The 19437-nt window shown below is 39.3% G+C and overlaps 1 protein-coding gene across 1 annotated transcript; it reads right to left on the bottom strand.

Moving 5' to 3' along the window:
- Nucleotides 1–7613: 7613 nt before the first annotated feature.
- Nucleotides 7614–14537, bottom strand: alpk2 (alpha-kinase 2). The gene is made up of 9 exons (XM_018751358.2): nucleotides 13558–14537; nucleotides 13299–13446; nucleotides 12425–12552; nucleotides 12305–12340; nucleotides 11006–11298; nucleotides 10683–10771; nucleotides 10355–10572; nucleotides 9387–9435; nucleotides 7614–9305 (listed from the first exon to the last, which is right to left on the bottom strand). Exons 1-9 carry the CDS (start codon nucleotides 14417–14419, stop codon nucleotides 9095–9097), a joined length of 2034 nt encoding a protein of 677 aa, XP_018606874.2. The 5' UTR covers nucleotides 14420–14537; the 3' UTR covers nucleotides 7614–9094.
- Between the last annotated feature and the right edge of the window lie 4900 nt (nucleotides 14538–19437).

Genomic DNA, 19437 nt, shown 5'->3' on the forward strand with positions numbered 1-19437 from the left:
GAAAAATCACAAGAAATGCATTTATGAGAAGGCTTTGTGTGACATTTATAAATGTTTTGTTCATGTATCCAAAATACACTGAATGAAGTTTGCCTGAATCACTTCTGTTATGTCAGTACTAAATTTGAAATGAGTATTAATGGATACAAAATTTAAGCTGTGATGGTCACTATTTTAGCAGTTCTTATAAATGGATTTTTTTTCCTAATTTTTAAAACCACTGAACCCAAAGGGCACTTTATCACACTAAGGTCATGTTGCCTGTCATCATTATTAACTTGAATGTGATTATTTCCTTGAGCACTCATAGACCTGGTGCAATATATATATATATATATATATATATATATGTGTGTGTGTGTGTGTGTGTGTATATATGTATGTGTATATATTATATATATTATATATATATATATATACACACACACACACACATATATATATATAATATATATATACACACACACACACACACACACACACACACATACTTATTTGTCTGTAAATCTGGCTGCTGCTAATGTATAAACTCACAGTTGTGGAGCTGAGACTTCAGACTGGATTACCTTTACTTACTTTTTCTGTTTCTGTGTCCCGTTCTCCTCTGTCGCAGAGACCTTGACTTAAAAGATCTGAGACTGTCCTCTTTTTTTATGGGTATGCTTGTTTTCTATTAACAAGGAAAGTTCACTCCACAGCTTTAACATAACTAGAAATTAAACTGTAATATTGAACGCAACAAAAGCTGGATGGTTGTATCTTTGTGCCAAATGGATGTTAGTCCTTGTTGAGCATCTAATATCCCTGTGCTTCAAGGTTTCCCCAAGTCCTGGCAACCTATAGTGGTCTTTGCTCTCTTCAATTTTTTATTTTTTTTGGTTAGTTGAGTGAATCAACTCTGTTAAACACATTAGTTGAAAAGGTTTAAATTGCTGCATTGTTTGGTGTTGATGAGGAACACCTCAAAATTTGTATAACAAATTCAAGAAATTATATTGTGTGAAATTAATGTAGTTTAACTTGTTGCTTTTACTTAAATGTTTACATGGCCATTGTTAGCTTTTCATTCATCTTAAAATAATTGGTTTACTTTCTGTTGAAAAATTAGTATATCAACTGATCATTTTAATGTAATTTGAATTTTGAGATTAATGAGCAGTTTAATCGGGGTACTTCATCAAGAGCTTAACCAGAACAAAGACCACTGTACTTAATATATGGCCAGGACTGTGATCAGGGAAACTTGCAAATTTCCATTTACTAAGTCGATTGGGGAATGTGATGCTACCGATCGGTATAAATATGTGGAACATTTTGTTTGTGTTTGACCAGTCCAGAATGGTACAGTTGCCTTCAGATTCAAATGGTTCTTCCGAATAACAGCCATCCACTACTAACAGTCAAGAGCATATGATATGAAATAAAACACGGTCAAACAAAAATGAGCTGATGCTCTCTGGTCCTTGTATGTGCATCCATTTATGATTAAAATGGAAAGGGTATTATAACTACATTAATTCTTTATTAAGGACATCTTTTATGTAAAAGCCCACCAAAGAGCCATTTATATACTTTTTCCAGTACATGCTTGCTATTCCATCTTGAAGTCATATGGGACAGTTGGTAGTGTAGTGGTCAGCGCCACTGCCTTTGGACCCACAGGTTTGAGCCTCACCTCCAGTTGTAGTACCCTTGAGCAAGCTACTCACCCTCTAGTAAAATTGCCCGGCTGTGTAAATGAGTAAGCGGTTTTAAGTACCCTGACATTGTAAGTTGCTTTGGAGAAAAGCATCAGCTAAATGAATGTGTTAGTCTGTACATTAATGGGAGAGTGTTACCCCAGTAATATCTTCAAGGGACTCTAGACTTTGCTTGAGAATAAGTAATGATGTTTTGAGTAAAGAGTGAAAAAGATACATACAAATTCTGTTCCAGAAAGTGTGCTGTACTTTTAAATTAAGTATTTAAGAGAATAACGCAAGTTGGAGGACTGCTGCACAAAGTTGTTCAGTTTATTTAGGGTCAGCAGGTGGTGAAGTGGGTAAAGCAAATCTGTGCTTTTGATACATTCCATTCAAATCTTTACTCCTGCTTTAGTACCCTTGATCACTTACCATAAATTACTCCAGTAAAAAATACGCAGGGAAATGAGTAGTGTAGTTCACAAATCTAACACTAAGTTCAATTCAGTTTGTTTTATAGAGCTCTCAGCAGTGATAGAATGCTAAACAGGGTTGCTGTAAAAGATACTGTATTACAGTGTATTTTGTCTATTAGCAGATACACTATGTAATGATAGAATGACCCAGAGGAGAGGAAAATAAAACTCCCAGCCAATGGGGAATGGGTGAAAAATAAACCTCTGGGGGTCCAAGTAGCGACAGTCAACTGTCAACACTTAACTATAGACTATGGAAGCTGAAATTTGTTCGCCAGGTACTCAAAAGCATCAGCTACTGTGTATCTGAATATAGTCAATAAGACACTAAAAGTACTGTGATCTCCATTTTATTTTATTCTTCTTTCACTTTGTCAGCACTCCAAATGTACTTATATACACTGTAGTTATTTTGCTGTAAATAATACATTGACCTGGAATGACTCTAAATTGGATGTTTAACACTTTTCTTTGAAGTGGCACAAGCAAATTACCTTTTTTAGCTTATATTTTTCATGACATTAACGCATGAAGATGGACCCCTTTATATAGTAGTATAATTTTTACTGTACGACAGCAGAAGGTGAAACCTGGATCTTTTGATTGTGGGCTAACTGATGCCCAGCTCAAATACTGCTCAAGAATAGCAGTAACAAGTAGGGGGTCTTAAATCGGCAATATTCAGGTTGTTCTGTGGTTATTCATTATTCACCTGCTACCCGGCTGTACTAAAAGCAGCGGGTAATGTTTCTTTAAGACAGGTTACCAGTTCAGAACTCGGGGACTGGCTGTTTAAAGCTAAATTACTCCAATAAAAAATTAAAGTGGTGAGTCACTTGATGAAAATGTATTTTTGTCAAAAGGATGTAACGAAATAATACAAATCACTGACTACCAGCTGAAGCGCTCTATCTGCCCTACCGTGTCCCACTGTTATCTAGGCCATCGAACACCGGGGCGACAGAAGTGGACTCTTGCGCAGTGCTGCATGCCTTACACAAGATGAACTGTGCCCCTGCGGGGATGACACACTAATCAAATTTAAAGTTTGAAGTTTGAGTGTGTGCTGGGCAGGATGGAGCTGGCACTGGATGTGGTACTGTGGTCCAATGCCATACTGCTCCCGTGAGTTCCATAGCGTCTGAGTCCGACAGCAGTACAATAAGCACTTGGGATACCATACAACCAAATAGTTAATTATCCCGCTTCTTTTCTGGTGTGTTAACTTTTACCTTCCAGGGATGTCAGGCTAATCAATCTAGTGTGACGTCCTTATAAGAAAGGGAATTCACACTAAGTTGAGAAGTCACACAAACTGTGTTAATTCTTTAATTCTGCAGAAAGGACAAAATGCTTAATCCCCACTTATTTCCATTGTCTTAATAAAGGGCAGATGGATGTGGCTTCTGATGAAATATGAAAAACTTAACATCTAATCTTGCGTTAAACAAAATATTCTTTATCACCCAGTTGCCCGCAATGCGGTCAAATTTCTTTATGCTGTGTACACTTTGTAAAACTAGGGGTTTTTTAAGAATATGGTGAAAGGAACTCAGTTCATTCACACAGACAGTCTGAGAGTTATCAGTTCCAAGGACAAGTAAATAGAAGTTCCCAGCTGCCCTGGGACACTTTATCAAAACCCCACTTTCTAATCATAAACAAGCAGTTTATGCTTTTGTGCGCCAAATTCTCTTTCAGCCAGGACCGCAGTTTTATTCATGTGAATTTCCGTTCTCTGATAATCATTTTTAGAGAGTGATCTGAGAAAATAATGCACATTTACTGAAGATGTAGTCGTGGCATTTACAGATATTATCAAAGCTAGGCTTTCATCTAAACTACCTTTTCAACTGTACCAGAAAGGAACATATGAATTATTGCAGTGTATATAAAACAATGCAATTGCTATAAAAAAAAGACAACATCCTACCCAAAGCATCTCTGACATTTATCAGACATCATCAATGTTTCCAGGACAGAACTGAAAATATTTGATGCTTGCTTGAGTGATTCTTTCAAACAGACAAGCACTGAATGCAATATACCCTACACAGCTGGTTAGTTGTGATTTTTGTTATAAAGATTTAAACAGTAAATGTATAATGAAATATTTTCTTCCTGGAGATTGATTATTCAGACCCAGTTAAAAGTCAATGCAGCTTGGGATTCATTTATTTTTCCAGCTGCGCTACTTGTGTGTGTGTGTGTGTGTGTGTATGTTTTTTAACTACACATAATTTCCTCTAAACCAGCGTATAGAATATGTAATTACATGTGTGTTTAGTAGGAAAAAAGAAGTACTACAGATGCAAAAATAAGTAAACCCCAAGCTGCATTGGTTAAACAAGTAGGTAAGTAGAATCATAGTCTTTTATTCATTTTATAAGTTTGTATGTTATAAAACGAGAGTGACAATCACTATACGGTTCACATACAGCACTATATATATATATATATGTATATATACACACACACACACACACTATTTGTCTAGTGCACAGCCTATTTGTTCTTCCCACCTCAGTGCCATTACATGGTGGAATTGTACACTGACTTTTGTTGGTTAGTGAATGTACTTGTACAGTACAAAGTATATATACTGTATTCAACAGGATTTCAGCCAGTTTAATGAAGTCTCATAGTGAAACATAAAGAGCAAGTTGCCACTGCAGCAGAGTGCTGGCCCTAACCCACCTGAATCGATCAATACTTCGGAGGCGCTTATCACCGAAAGGAACGTGTTGTCCAAAGAGCCAGAGCTACATAAAGGCAGCAGAAGGGACAGTACAGTGGCCAGAAACTTACCGTCTCTAGCCCTGTGTGACCGCTGAGAAAAGGTGGATTAGTACCATATTTCCATGTCGGTGACTGCGGTAAATCCGTGACTCAGGTTGAGTGCTCACCAAGAGAGGGGTATAGTAGGGCAATCTGTCAGGAGCATGGTAAGTTACTGTTTTCTCCATGGTTCTCCAAGTGCTAAGGATCCAGATTTGCTTTAGTCAACTAAACGAGGCAAAGTCAGGAAAAACAGCTGAAGAATCCGCCAACCGTTTTACCGAAAATTTCCGCGCACATTATTTATGACTTCATAATGTTAAATGTATTTGAAATCTTAAAAACTAGTTATAATTTTACACGGAACTCAACAGAAGCGAGACTGGCTTGTATTTCATAAAACGAAGTAGGCTGAAAATTTCTGATATTGTATCAGTTTGTTTTGTTATGATGAAGGAAAACATATTCAAACCTATTTCGGGCTCAGTTTTTCTCATTTTAATTATCAGTTTAATTTTGTAAGGTACCGAACATCGCTAAAGGTGTCTTTTATGTAGAGCATCAGGTACTTCATGTGGAATAAGCTTGTTTGCACATCCAGGTGGGGTGGATTGCTTCTCGTGCTCGAGTCCTTCATGTGCTTTGCACCTGTTAGTAGATCCATGGAGTATCAGTTGTAATCAAGCTGCGTAGATAGTTCAGCCCGTTTGTCCACCCATTTCCCAGGTTCACCTGAAATGTCCCACATTCGGCTGTTTTCTTCTCCCTGAGATTAGACTCTATGTCACCTTTTATCATGAATGCTGAGACATCGCTGCCCATTTAGCTTATATATTCTAATTCTGATGTGATACCTTGGTTTGTCACAGATTGCACGGAATTGCGTTTTTACTGAATTTATCTTCGGCGGTATCAGTGTTAGCACACATCTGAGAATAGTTCTTTAAAATATTTTCATTTTTCAGCATGTACAGTACTTTCATACACAGTTTTACATGATGCCATATTATACGCATTAGGGTAGTTAGTATTATATGAAAATAATCAACGCATGATTGTCTGAAAGGTGGATTTAAGGGGTCGGTGCGAAAAGGGTAAAGAGTACTAAATGCAAAAAATCAACTACCGCGCAAACATTGTTGCAAAAACAGGAATGCTGCTTTATGAAGCCCTTACATTAGTGAAATAGCATTGCAGGGAAAGATCAGCTATATACTGTATGTATTTTCACTGAATTGTAGCCCTGTGCCACCAAAGTGTGAACTTGTTGGGCAGAGTGTGACTGCACGTGAACAACGGCTCTCTGCCTCCCCACTTGTTCCCCTCTTCCTGGTGCCTGGTCCTCCCAGCTCTCTCCTCCAGAGGTGTGGAGTGTGACAATGGTGTTTGTTTCCACTGTTATCAAACGCCATTATCACACTAAATAGTTATGGTGAGAGTTTTCCTTCAACTCCGGGACTCATCAGCTGGAACACTTGACCGCAGAGCATATCTCTTCAACAAGTTATTCCTAAGCAATGCAAATCCATGAACATTTTAAAGTGAAAGCGTGGTTTTTTTTTTTTTTATTATTATTCTTATTAAATAAAGTATGATTTCATTTAAAGTCTTTGTTTTTGCAGTTTTTTTTTTCGAATTTGTAGTATGCACAAAAATAATGTTCTTTGAAAACTCGGTGTGTCATCGGAAACTTTGGTGTGGAGAATGACTTGCCCCTTGGGCGCCGTATCCCACATCTCGGATTACGAAAGGGCTTCTACGGCTCTTAAACCTCTGCCATTTGAGCCATGTAATCGAGCGCCTCGATGCGGGTGAGTTTTGTGAATCGTCGGGCAGTAACACGATATGTGGTCAATACAGAAGGCGCATTCCCAATGCTTATTTGAAAGTGGAAGATACAGTCGGGATGTTTTGGTCACCGGTGCCACATTTTCCTTACGCAGTATTTTGATGAAGCAAGAGCAACTTGAAGGCAAATAAAAACTGATAGGGAAAGAAAAGAGATATAAATAGTACAGTGATATAGTAAACATCTCAACAGATCATTGGAAACTTTTTGGTGATGGCAGGCCTGGTATTTCTGGCAGGGAAGATGAACAGCTGCTTTAATAATTCAACTGAGCTTTTGAGGGTTTGACCTCTTCACAAACTGCTCCTTTTAGTAATTAGTGGGTCATAATTTCAGATATTAACCCTACCACCTCAAGATTTTTAATTATCTTTTAAAGCTCTTTATATATCATACTGATCTGGTCACCACAGAAGGAATAAAATTGTTGCATTCATGGATTCATAACTTGTTTCACACTTTAGGTTTTTCTAATTGCATGTCAAAGACATGTGCCACACTTTTTGTAAGACACTTAGTTTACTGACTGCTTAGTTTACTGAAGTAAAAAAGAGAAAAAATGTAATTTATGTAATTTTGGTACTACTGTATTTTGTTACTGTATGTTAAACTATTTTATTTCTGTAGTTCAGTCACATTCCTGTAATTTACAAATATTTTTCAAAACACATGAACAGAACACAAAAACACTCATTTCACAAAACTAGTGAGAAATCTTCTAAAGGTAAATTTAATACTTTAAGTAAACATACTAAGACATTTATTACTCATAGCATTTACCACTGCTCAATCTTATTGTGTTCACATTTGAATATAATGACATGCTGCAGCAAGACTTTTATTCAGTACTTGCGTTCCTTGTTTTATTGATTTGCTTACAAAAAAGGAAACCATGTATGGTTGGATGTTTTACGTTCACATATTCGATATTTGTGATATCAAGGCAATCTTTCATGGTCTGAAATATATACAGTTATGAAAAAATTCTGAACCCTTTAAATTTATCAGGATTTATATATGAATGAAAATGTGATCTGATCAAAGTGATAATAATAAAGATAGTTTTATTTAACAAGCAGCCCGCACAATATTATACATTTTCATGTCTTTGTTGAACAAATGATTAGGATCTTTAAAAAATCAGGGTATTTAATGGAAAAACTATGTGAACGTCTAAGATAATGACATCTTGGAAAAAAGACGGTAACTGGTGTCATGTATCCCAAGCAATGTGTCAGTTGTTCCAATCAATTGCGGTCAGGGTTCGACCTGCTCTGCCATATAAAAACAGTGATACAATCCTCAAAGAAGTGACAAAAAACGCACGATAACAGCTAAGAATCTGGAAGCACCCCTCACACTCTTGCAGTTACAAGTCTGTGTTGATGAGTCTACCAGAAGAAAAACGTTGAACAAGAGTGGCCTACATAGGAGACTACCACAGCTGCTGTCCAAAAAAACATTGCTGCCCATTTTTAAAGTTTACTAAAGACCACGTGGCCATTCCACAGCATAACTTCAACAATGTTGGAGATGAGACAAAACAAAAAAAAAAGTTGAACTTTTTGGCAAATATACACAGTGTTATGTTGGAAGAGAACAAAATCCTGCACAGAACATCAAAACCTCATCCCAACTGTGAAGAATTGTGGAGGGAGTATAATGATGTGGGGCTGCAATATTGCTTCAGGGCCTGGATGGCTTGCAGTCATTGACAGACCAATGAATTCCAAGTTGTATCGGGAAATTTTTCATCAGAATGTCCAACATATGTCTGATCTCTAAAACTCCAAGTAAGTTGGGTAATGGTGCATGAAAACAGAAGAGTAAATCAACAACAGAATGGCTCAAACATCAGAAATTTTGTATTTTAGAATGGCCATGCCTGACCTGTCACATTGAAATGCTCTGAAGTGATCTGTAGCAGGCTTTTCAATCATGACATCCCTAAAAAATACATGAACTGAAACAGTTGTGTATTGAGAAATGGGCCAAAATGTCTCCTAACTGCTGCACAGGTCTGATCAGCAGCTCCAGGAAACATTTAGTTGAAATTATTGCCAGTAAAGGAGGTTCTATTAGTTACTTAATATAAGGGGCCACACAATTTTTTCATAGATGACCATGATTGTTTAATCCATTTGTTCAATAAAGGTATGCCACTGTCAAATTTTGTGTGTGTCGTTTGTTAAATAAGACTCTTCGTTATTATGGCTTATATGAAGATCAGATAACTTTTTTTTTTAGGAGCCATTCATACAGAAATCCAGTACTTGCCTTAACATGCATTTTTCTGCATCCCTTGATCATCAGGATGTGTTCTTGAGGGTTGGAGGGAACACATTCTTTTTGGCCACTGGCTGTCTCTTTGAAATGGCCACAGTTACTTTTCGTCTAGGCTTTTGCTGGCGTACTTGCAGAGACTTGAGGCCCAAGATCTCGCAGAACCTGTTACACTGATGGAGGGCTTTGAATTGGTCAATGAAGGTGGTGGCACAATTACCCTTGAACCCTTTGTACCTGAAAATGAATAGATGAATACATGAAGCAAATGCAAAGCTCCTCCATAATGTGACTTTCTTGGATTCTCTTTTGACTCACCCTTTCTTGCAGGTTGCAATTCCTACGTCAGTTAACTTCATCCCCACTCCTGTAATAAGAAAAACGTGCAAAATAAACAATGCAAAATGAGAAAACGATTCTTTTATTCAAAATTGATGTAATAGAAGCCATAGATGGTTCTCCTTAGAAAAAGATGAAAAATGAATTTGTGTAGAAATATATGTCACTATTGTTAAAGTGTGATTGTTGGTGCCGTTGGGTACAGGAACCCAAAGTACAATAGATGTAAGTTAATTATCTTTGTGATGTATTACTGTTTTGTAAAATGAAAAGTTTTTGCAAACATTAGTCTTCTAACATATATTTTACTCCAGTTTCCATAAAGGAAAACTATATATATGTGTGTGTGTGTGAGTGTATAATATTGTTTTGTTAAAAATTACATTATTCCTGGAGTTTTATATCTGCATTCATGTAATAAAAAAAATCCTGCAAGGTGAATCCTGGAATAACTTTTAACATACAGGGACATTAAAAACACCTATCCAATAACTGAATTAACGTATATTTGCAATTTGCACTGTTGCTTGTCTATTTAAATGAAGGTGAAATACATTGTAATAGAAGATATTTTACCTTCATTTAAATCAGCAAACTCAAAAACAAATCAAAATTGTGGCCTGTAATGTGTAAAATGTAAACCATAACAGTAACTTATGAACAAGACATACACGACTAAACATTAATGGGAGCATAAACATGATTTTTAAAGAAAATCTCTTAACCAGCAGAAACCGGATATCTTTGAGAAACATGTTAGCTTGCATGTCTTGCACATGTACTGTATATAGATATGTAGTAACTTAGAAATTCATCTTACCATCCATCCATACTTTTAGTGATCAGTAATTCAGCCGTAATTTTAATGATCTGACATCTATGGAGTCATGTGAGGCTTCATGCATCAGGTTAGTGGATTCTGTTGTTTTTCAGTGGCTTTTATCTACCTTGCATATCAGTGACAAGCAAGTTGCCATCCGTCTTTTCGTACACCCAGTGTTGGAAGGCACAACATTTCTGCCCTGCCTCCGAGTCCCGCCTCATCAGGTTAATCTCCTTTCCGTCCTTGACAGAGTATTTCACAAAGTCACCGAGAAGCTCTTCCTCCAACGTGGCATACGGGATGTCATTGGAGGGGCGATGAACCAGGTAAATAGGAATGATCCTGAGACATGGATTGACAGACGTCACTGACTGTGCCACTTTGGGATTGCTGGAATGGTTAACCTGGTGGTAATGTTCAGCACTCAGAATATGGGGTCATGTCATACTCACTCTGGAACTTCTCCAAAAGCTTCTGCAGATTTTGCAGCTGCAGTGTAAGCTTTGATATATTGCCTGGCTGTGTTCTGCACATGACATTCCTGAAGTTGAACAAATAACAGAATCCTATTGAGTCCATAAGAACCATCATTGTTGTATTATATTTCAATGCTGAATTTCGCTATCACGTAGGTTTTTGCATCTTGAGTAAATTAGTCAGAAGTATCACAGTAGGCTTTTTCTCTGGCACATATCAGGAACCCTTGGGCTGAACACTTAGAAGTCCCCAATACACACACTAGTTGCATTACACCAGGCAAATTTGCATCACACACCTCCACGGCCAGGTCGTAGTTCTTGCGGAGGAGTTCCTCATTGTTCTTGGTCCCATAGCTGATGGCATTGTGGACTTTGAGCACACAAGGGTGTCCAGGGGTGAACAAAGGCAATAGACCAGCTAGAAGTTTGGTTCTAAAGGCCTTCCTGTGCATCCCCTCGCCAAAGTGCACCTCCTCAGTCAGGATGCTGGCCCACTGATCCTCCCCAAAGAACTGCTCTCTTAGGAAGTCCTCCCTGAACAGCAGCGGGGTGCATTTTACATCTTCTCCCACGCCTTCGGTAAGTTCCACTGACATACACAGAAACAGAAATATTTAAGCCAGTGGCCCCAAGTCCAAACAATCTTCTGTAATGTGATAGCGATTTTATACTTAATACTGCTGTTATTAAAACTGTCTCCTGAAGCTAGTCAGTGACATACTCTTGTGTTACAGTTCCCTTTAGAAGTGCGAAATTGACATCACCTTGGCCCTCGAAGAAGGAAAACCAACTGATTTCTCTAAGAGCAAAGTTCCACCCACTGTTGGATTCACACTTTCATGGCGACTTACAACAGGTCTCACAGCCCACATAAAAATGTTGAAGAGGAAAAAAATTATAGAATTTTTTAAGAGATGTGAAGAAGTCTGATAACAGGGAGTACATCTTTAGCTTTATAACATATTCTTGCTTACAATAAATGTTTCGGCCTAAGAATGGTGTTACAGACAAGTACATTTGTTTAGTTGACACTTTTCTCCAAAAGGGCTTACAAAAGAACTTACCATGTTTATACAACTGGGTAATTTTTACCGGAGCAATGTGGGGTCTCCTGTGGAAGAGCACTGAGGCAGGAGGTTTGATTTGAACCTAGGTTCTTCACGTACAAGGCAACTACCTATAGCCCCAAAACCTTGAGTGACACTGTAAGATGCTTACAAGTATTAGAGATACTATTTGGAGTTATCTGTATTATTTTGGGGTCTGGGGTTCGAGTCCCACTTGGAGTGCCTGGCGGAAGGCTGGAGGGGGAGGGGACACACCCAGGACGGGACACCAGTCCATCGCAAGGCACCCCAAGCGGGACTCGAACCCCAGATCCACCAGTGAGGACACAAAATACCTGACGCAAATTAATTGCAAAAAAGTTCTTCTGTGGTAGTTTCCTTACTCCTCACACTAAACCGAACAATGGGTCCTGTCATTAATGTAGATTCATTTGATCATCTGAACCACAAAGAATTGCTTTAGTAAGTTTGGCAAAGCAACAGAACTGAATGACAAGTAGACTTAACAAGACAAACTACTTCACTCACCTGTATGGTTATGACTGGGGACAAGTTCGTTCAGCACTGGAAACAAGCACATATGCTCAGTTTACAACATGCTGGACATAGTGCCAGACCAAACAAAAGAATCTGCGCAGAGTGCCTCACCATCGGAGGTAAGGTGGAACTCTGAGGACGTGTTTCCGTGATGGTTACTGAAACAGCATCGGTACCATCCCAGATCTTTGCTGGACACTTTGGCAATCATGTAAGAAACCTGGCCTTCATCCCATGTGCTGTAATGAGATGAATACATGAATCCATTTAAAATTAGGATTATCATGCAAGATGTTCAACATCCTACTGTAACTGGTAACTGTACTAAATGCTTTCTTTCAAAAATAGTAGCAAAAAATATGGTGTAGCACACCGAGGCGGCCCGGGAAGGGGGCGGAGATGGGGGCAAAGCAGCCACAGCTGGGGCTGATTACCTTGCTGGAAAGAGATGGAGGAGGAGAGCGAATCCCGAGAGACAGAGACGAACCCGAACCCGGAGACGACGCCGGCGTCCGGACCGACCCGAGGCTCCCTGCCCCCCGACCTGCACGAAGCCCCATCCTACCTGTTCCCTGGCCCCCCTTTTCCATCCCCTTCCTTCTCCCCACACTAAGAGCAAATAAAACCCCTCACAGACGGGCACTGCACCTCATGTCTCCTGCTTCGTCTCTCACATATGGGTTATATAAATATATCATTTTACACAACATTTCAGCTTTTTCGATTCAGTCCTATGCTCTCATTCCATAGCACTCATACACAAATACGTTTACATATCTGAATCATAATTACATAAAACTCTTTTTGTTCGCACTTCCCATCCTGATCTTGATTCATCGGAGCTCTGCTGTTGTGTACACCTTGGCCAAAACATTAACATTGGGTTTGCAAGTGCCCTGCTAATCTTACATGATGCCCTTCTGGTGGCCTCATTGACTAAAACAAGAGGGGCCAATATAATGTATAGTCACTCTGTGGGTTTTACCTTCTCTTTTCTTCTGCCAGAACTGTCCCTTCTTTTGTCCAAACAGCAGAGGAGTCTGTGGTCACTCCACCAAACCGACACCGAAGAATAATGCTCTCTGAGTCATCAGGTGCAATCACCACTTGAATGTTCTGCAGAATTTTGGGCACTACGTGAAAACATAAGAGGAAAGTACGTTTGAGGTTGTGCTCAAAAGATGAGATACATGTGAAGTATGAAAAGTACGGGTGAAGTCAGCCCGAGTTTATTTCGCCCATACCTCTGTTACGTGTGTGAGGCTTTTGTTTCACCACTTCCTTGTGAAGCTTCTTGCAGTGCATTTCTCCAGAAACCAGTTCCTTCATCTCATTTAATACTGGACGTTCCGGCTCTCGTGGTCGCTGGTCAGTGACCTGTTTTTCGTCTTTTTCGTGAAATAAGCTCTTCTGTTTAACACTGTCTTCACTGGGCAGGTTCAAAACACCAGTGTCTGTAGACTGAGTTTCTGTGACTGATCCACTCAGAGAGATGTCTGCTGAGAAAAGTGTTTCGTTCACTTTAACAGCCTCGCTTGTCACAAGAGGTTCAGCCGGTATTCTATCTAAGCATGGAGAAGTGTTTCTGGAAACAAGAGCAGAAGCATTGCCATCGTTACTTCTTCCTGGACTTGCAAGTTTTGACTCAGAAGCATCAGGTTCCTTTTTTGAAGATTCCTGACAGTCATACTTGTCCACTGAAGGCTCGTCCTCAGCCTTCCTTTGTGAACTCTGACACTTGCGTTTCTTCTTCTTGCCGCGACATTTTGTCTTGATTTTTTCAGTTATCACAATTGTCTCGATCACTTCTACACACTCATCCCTGCTCTGTTCATCATTTAATGTGGATGTATCAGGACTTTCAGAAGCCAAGTTTTCCTGTTTTGCACAAACATGTGTAGACCTTTCTTCAGGAACCAGCTTGAAGGTGTTTGATTTATTTTTCCTTTTCTGCTGTGTCGGAAATTTATGCTCTGCAGATAATTCCGAGGGTTTTTGGTGCATCTTGGACCTTTTATTTGCAGCTGTTTCACTAATACTTGGACCATGATCCATTTTGAAATGCCTTGGAGAAGAATGTGAATGAACTGTCTCTACGCATTCCATTCCAGATGGAAGAACACAGTTTGGAATATCTTCAGAGTCCAGTGAGATGTGGTCTGTGTGACCACCGTCAGAAACGAACAAACCCGGAAGAGTGATTGTTTTGAAAAGCTTTCTTCTGAAGCTGCTGATTGAATAGGTATGTCTGCTTTCCTTACTTTCTTGGTCCAAAGATTGTAGTGGATCTTCAGAACATAAAGGTTTAAAATTTAATTTTTCAATATTGTGATCGGAACATGACTTAAGCATATGATATTTATCAGACTGGCAAGTGTCAGTTTCTCCTCTTTCATGGAGTTTGTTCAGTACTTTTTGCTTGTTGTTTTTCTCACTTCTTCTGCTCAAAGGTTTTTCCACAGTCCGTATATTTTCATCTTCAGCAAATGACGTGCAATTACAGCTGTATTTTTTATTACTAGTTTCACGAACACTGCACTGTTCTGAATGCTGTCTCAGGCGATTCCTACCACACTGTTGCTTCCCTTCCAGAATTTTTTCTCTGTGACGTAGAGATATTTCCTGCTGCTGTGGCTCTAATGGCACAACAGAACTGGAGCTCGGTTGCAGTTTTATTCCATTAATCACGTTGTGGACATCGGCCTTTTCGGTCACATCCAGTTCCATCAGATGTTGCAAGCCACAGCCTACATGAGAAAGTGTCTTTGCGTCCCCTTGTCCACTTTTCCTCCTGTTTGTGGTTGATTGAAGAAATTCATGGGGTCTTTTGAAGCTGTCATCCAGCTCCTTACCGGATGCAAGACCTAGCGCAAAATGGTTACCGGTGAAACGCGAGAACACCAGTGTCCCATTGCTCCATTCCCCTCTTTCCTTAAAATCCAAGTCAAACTCACAGGTGGTGCCTTCTTCTACTTTGACATCTCTGCAGTGCTGTTTAAAAACATAAGTATTAACATCATTTGAAAACACCAGCAATGGTATCCTTGTGAAATGTTTGATGGACAATCTCACGGAAGAAAGTATTAGTTATAGACAGCAAGCAGTTTAACTACCAGTTTTAACATTACAGGTTCTGTCGATAAATACAAGACAGTCTCTTCCAGTTCAAATATTTTCCTCTAGCTTACATACCTTTTAATGACTTTATTTCGGACAGATTCAGTCACAGCATGCTGATGCATTAGAACTCACTTGGAAGGTAGGGGTGACTATTATAAGGAAACACACCGGTGATGACACTCAACCACGAAATGACGGACAGCGGATTCAAGCCAATCAAACCTTGGCTTTCCGACACTTCAGCCAGTATATCTTTAACACTGTTAAAAGGGTACCGAGCAGTGTTTGGTTTTATGTATCAAGTTACTATCTTCAGCTGTGCTGGAGCTGCCTCCTTAGAATGATTGCTATTATCATGCACTGCACTCTATAATTAGGCAGCATTTCTGTACATCTGTTTTTTTTTTTCAAAACCTCACATTTCTATTGCAGCAGTAGCTGTCACTCAAATCCCACTCGGCTGCAGGAGTCATTGAAAAACCTTACCACTTCTGTTTCAAACAAGGCCATAATGACCACTCTAAGAGATATTATATTATATTATATTATATTATATTAATTGCAATAACATCTAAAAATTTTTATTGTTTTATAATTCTTATTATATTATTATAATTTTCATTTTACTGTAACAAAGTATTTTTAAAATTATACCATTATTATTATAAATAGTACAAACTAAAGAAATCAAATTCATGTACCAATAGCAATGCATAAAAAACGTGATATAATTAAGTCACAATTACACAAATGCAATATTATACTTATAATAAATATCTAATGACACTGAGACAAGGTATGCAACAAAACTCTGCATGTATTTTTCTTTAGGTTTTCATTATAATACCCACCTCTGCTTCAACAGTCTTACACAACTGCACCTTATTCCAAGAATGGATTTCCAGGTCTGTCTCCTTTCCACATGTATTTCCCCTTGGAGATATGATATCTGTGTCACAGTCAGCTGTATCCAGAGCTGTGTCACATCCAGGGGAAAGCGACATGTCTGATACGAAGAGCTCTATAGATGCCACGGCGCAGGAACCACTCAAGTGTCCCTCTTTCTCTGAGATAGCCTTAGAATCCTGCTTTAAAAGCAGAAGCTCTGTTGCGTTCTTCTCTCTCAGCAGTGACCACGTTTCCGCTGAATCCCCCACAGGCAGACTCACCCTTCTCTTGGCCTTCTCACTTGCCTCATTTGCCATCATCACTACATTGTCGCATGTAATTAAACATGACTTCTTTGCTAGGATGAAGTCCTTCTGAGGTTGCTGTATGTCTGGTGAATCATCTGTAATGGCCATCAGTGTCTTTCTGGCCTGGACAGGGAAACCATCCAGCTTATGGACGACGCTCTGGACCATGTTAGGAGTGTGGGTATAAGTAGCTGTTGTCGGAAGGGCATTTTTCAAGGGGGGCATCTTGTACTCTGACTCATCTCTGGGACGGTCTAAGGCAGCCTGTATTCCCAGAGAGTAACGTGATAATTTTTTGTTTACTTTGGACATTCAGTGTGCTGATGTCAGAGCACTACATCTCATCCAAAATAGCATCTTCTCCTTCACCTACATTGTATCAATTCATAACCTTTTCAAGAAATCTTCAATCTTTGTACTGTTCACAAGCAATCATTTTATCCCTGTGTCCAGTGATAAGAGGGGTGCGGTGGCGCGGTGGCGCGGTGGGTTGGACTGCAGTCCTGCTCTCCGGTGGGTCTGGGGTTCGAGTCCCGCTTGGGGTGCCTTGCAACGGACTGGCGTCCCGTCCTCGGTGTGTCCCCTCCCCCTCTGGCCTTACGCCCTGTGTTACCGGGTAGGCTCCGGTTCCCCGTGACCCCGTATGGGACAAGCGGTTCTGAAAATGTGTGTGTGTGTGTCCAGTGATACTGAAACATGCTGTAGTAGTGGGTACTTCAGTCACATCGTACTGGTCCCCATGTAGAATTCCCCAGATTTAAGATTTAAAAAAAAAAAATTCTGTATGCAAAAAAAATACTAACGTCAGAATGCATTTGATTGAATGAATTAATTTACATACAAGCAATACAGCTATCCAGACCTAAAATTCAGCTTTCTAGATGTTTCCATAATTAAGAAGTACCTAGAGTAAAACAAAACTGTAGCTGCTCGCAAGCATCTCTCAGAAATCTTACACTTTTTATCATTGTGTAAAACTGTCAACATAACAATGAGCTCTAAAGCAAAAAGGCAAAGGAAAGCCTTACTACAGTTTAAAACTCCCAGAGCGAGAAAGTATTGTATTTTCTTCAAAGGTAATTTCATCACAACTGACTTCATTCATTCATTCATTCATTCATTCATTCATTCATTCATGATCAATAACCCCTAGCCCAGTACAGTTTTGTGGTAATCTGGAGCCTATCCCAGAAGTGAGGCAGGAAATTTGCTGGTTGAGATGTGAATAAGTTTCAATTCAATGCAGTTTATGTTTATATTTTCATTTTACACCTTTTCCCTTGGTTCTGTCATTACTTGTTATGGGTTCTTCTGTTACTGTTATGTTCATGATACTCAGCTCTTCTTCTCTTTTCCTCCTGCTGCTACAGTATCACATGTATAACAGCTTACTTCTAAGACATCTCCAACTGGATGACTGATCACCATCTACAACTGAACCTCTGCAAGACCAAGATCCTTAACCCCCCACCCTGGGCAACTCTTAAGCTTTGCTGGTTTGGTGGCAGAATTCTCGCTTCCTATGCAAGAGACCTGGGTTTGATTCCCAGCCAACAGAAGCTCTACATTTTTGCTGAGATGTATGTCACTTTGGAGAAAAGCATCTGCTAAATGAATAAATGTAAATGTGTGTCCACTTTTTGGGAGTTCTATCAAACCGGACAACTTTCTCATTTCATCTTCAAAAGTCAGGAGTCTAGGTGTAACAATAGACTCACATCTTTGCTTCTTGCAACACACTAATGTCATAACCTGGTCCTGCAGATACGTTCTGCATAAAATCCATAGGATTTGCCCTTATTTCACATCACACTTTACACAGCTTCTGCTCCAGGCTATGTAGTTTACCACTTGGACTACTGGAACCCCCTGCTATCTGGCCTTCTGGCCTCTGCCATCAAGAGTCTCTGCCTGGTACCGAATATCACTGCACGCAGGTTTTTTGACCTGCTAAAGTGTTCCCATGTATTTCCCCTCCTCGTCTCTCTCCATTGGCTGCCTGTTGCTGTCCATATCAGGTTTAAGACTGTGGTTATGGTCTACAAGACCACCAGTGGATCAGCTCCCTTATACCTATAGGACTTGATTGATCGCTTAGAGAAAAAGCAACTTACGTCTATGAACTGAAGGAGGAAACTCATGCAAACTCCACACAAACTGAGACAAATCTGAACCCACATGTGAGCTCAGGGTCCAGGAGTTGTGATGCACCCTGCTATTGGCTGCACCACCATGCCTCCCTGGTACACTTTTGTGTTTGACACAAATGATACTTTGCATAATAGCTCAGAAGACAGAGGTTATTAGTGATATAAGCATAGTTGTAACAATAATTATATTATAATAATTACTTTGTTAGATATTATTCTGATGTTCTGAACTTGGTTTTCAATTAGATTTTATTAGTTTTTAAAAGATAAGTCTGGAATATTCCATGTTTTCTCGAAGAGAATGTGTGAACTGACTGTGGCTCCAAAATTGTTTAGTTTTCTACCATAAATGATTGGTCTGCAATGGACTTTCATCCCATCCCGGCTGTACCTTTGACTTGCCTGGCACCCTGTGCTTCTGGTACAGGCTCCAGACCACTCTGGCCCTGATTCAAATAAGTGGTTACTGATAATGAGGGCATGAGTAAATTAATGTTCATTGGGAGTTTGTGCCTGCATAATTAACCTTATGAGCTCATTTTTAGGAAGCAATTGAACTTGTCATGCAAAGAGAGCTTGTATTACAAATATAGCAAACTTTTATATATAAAAACAAATATAACAAATACTGTATATAGCAAATAAGGGCAGCATGGTG

Source organism: Scleropages formosus, chromosome 6, assembly GCF_900964775.1.
Source record: "Scleropages formosus chromosome 6, fSclFor1.1, whole genome shotgun sequence".
NCBI classification, from domain to species: Eukaryota; Metazoa; Chordata; class Actinopteri; order Osteoglossiformes; family Osteoglossidae; genus Scleropages; species Scleropages formosus.

Excerpts from the sequence above, each read along its gene's own strand:
- alpk2 (XM_018751358.2), bottom strand. The coding sequence starts at position 14,419 with ATGGAATGCGTAGAGACAGTTCATTCACATTCTTCTCCAAGGCATTTC. Across the intron at positions 9,436-10,354 it reads GCTTGTCACTGATATGCAAG|GAGTGGGGATGAAGTTAACT; the intron begins GTAGATAAAAGC and ends TTCTTATTACAG. Across the intron at positions 9,306-9,386 it reads ATTGCAACCTGCAAGAAAGG|GTACAAAGGGTTCAAGGGTA; the intron begins GTGAGTCAAAAG and ends ATTCATTTTCAG.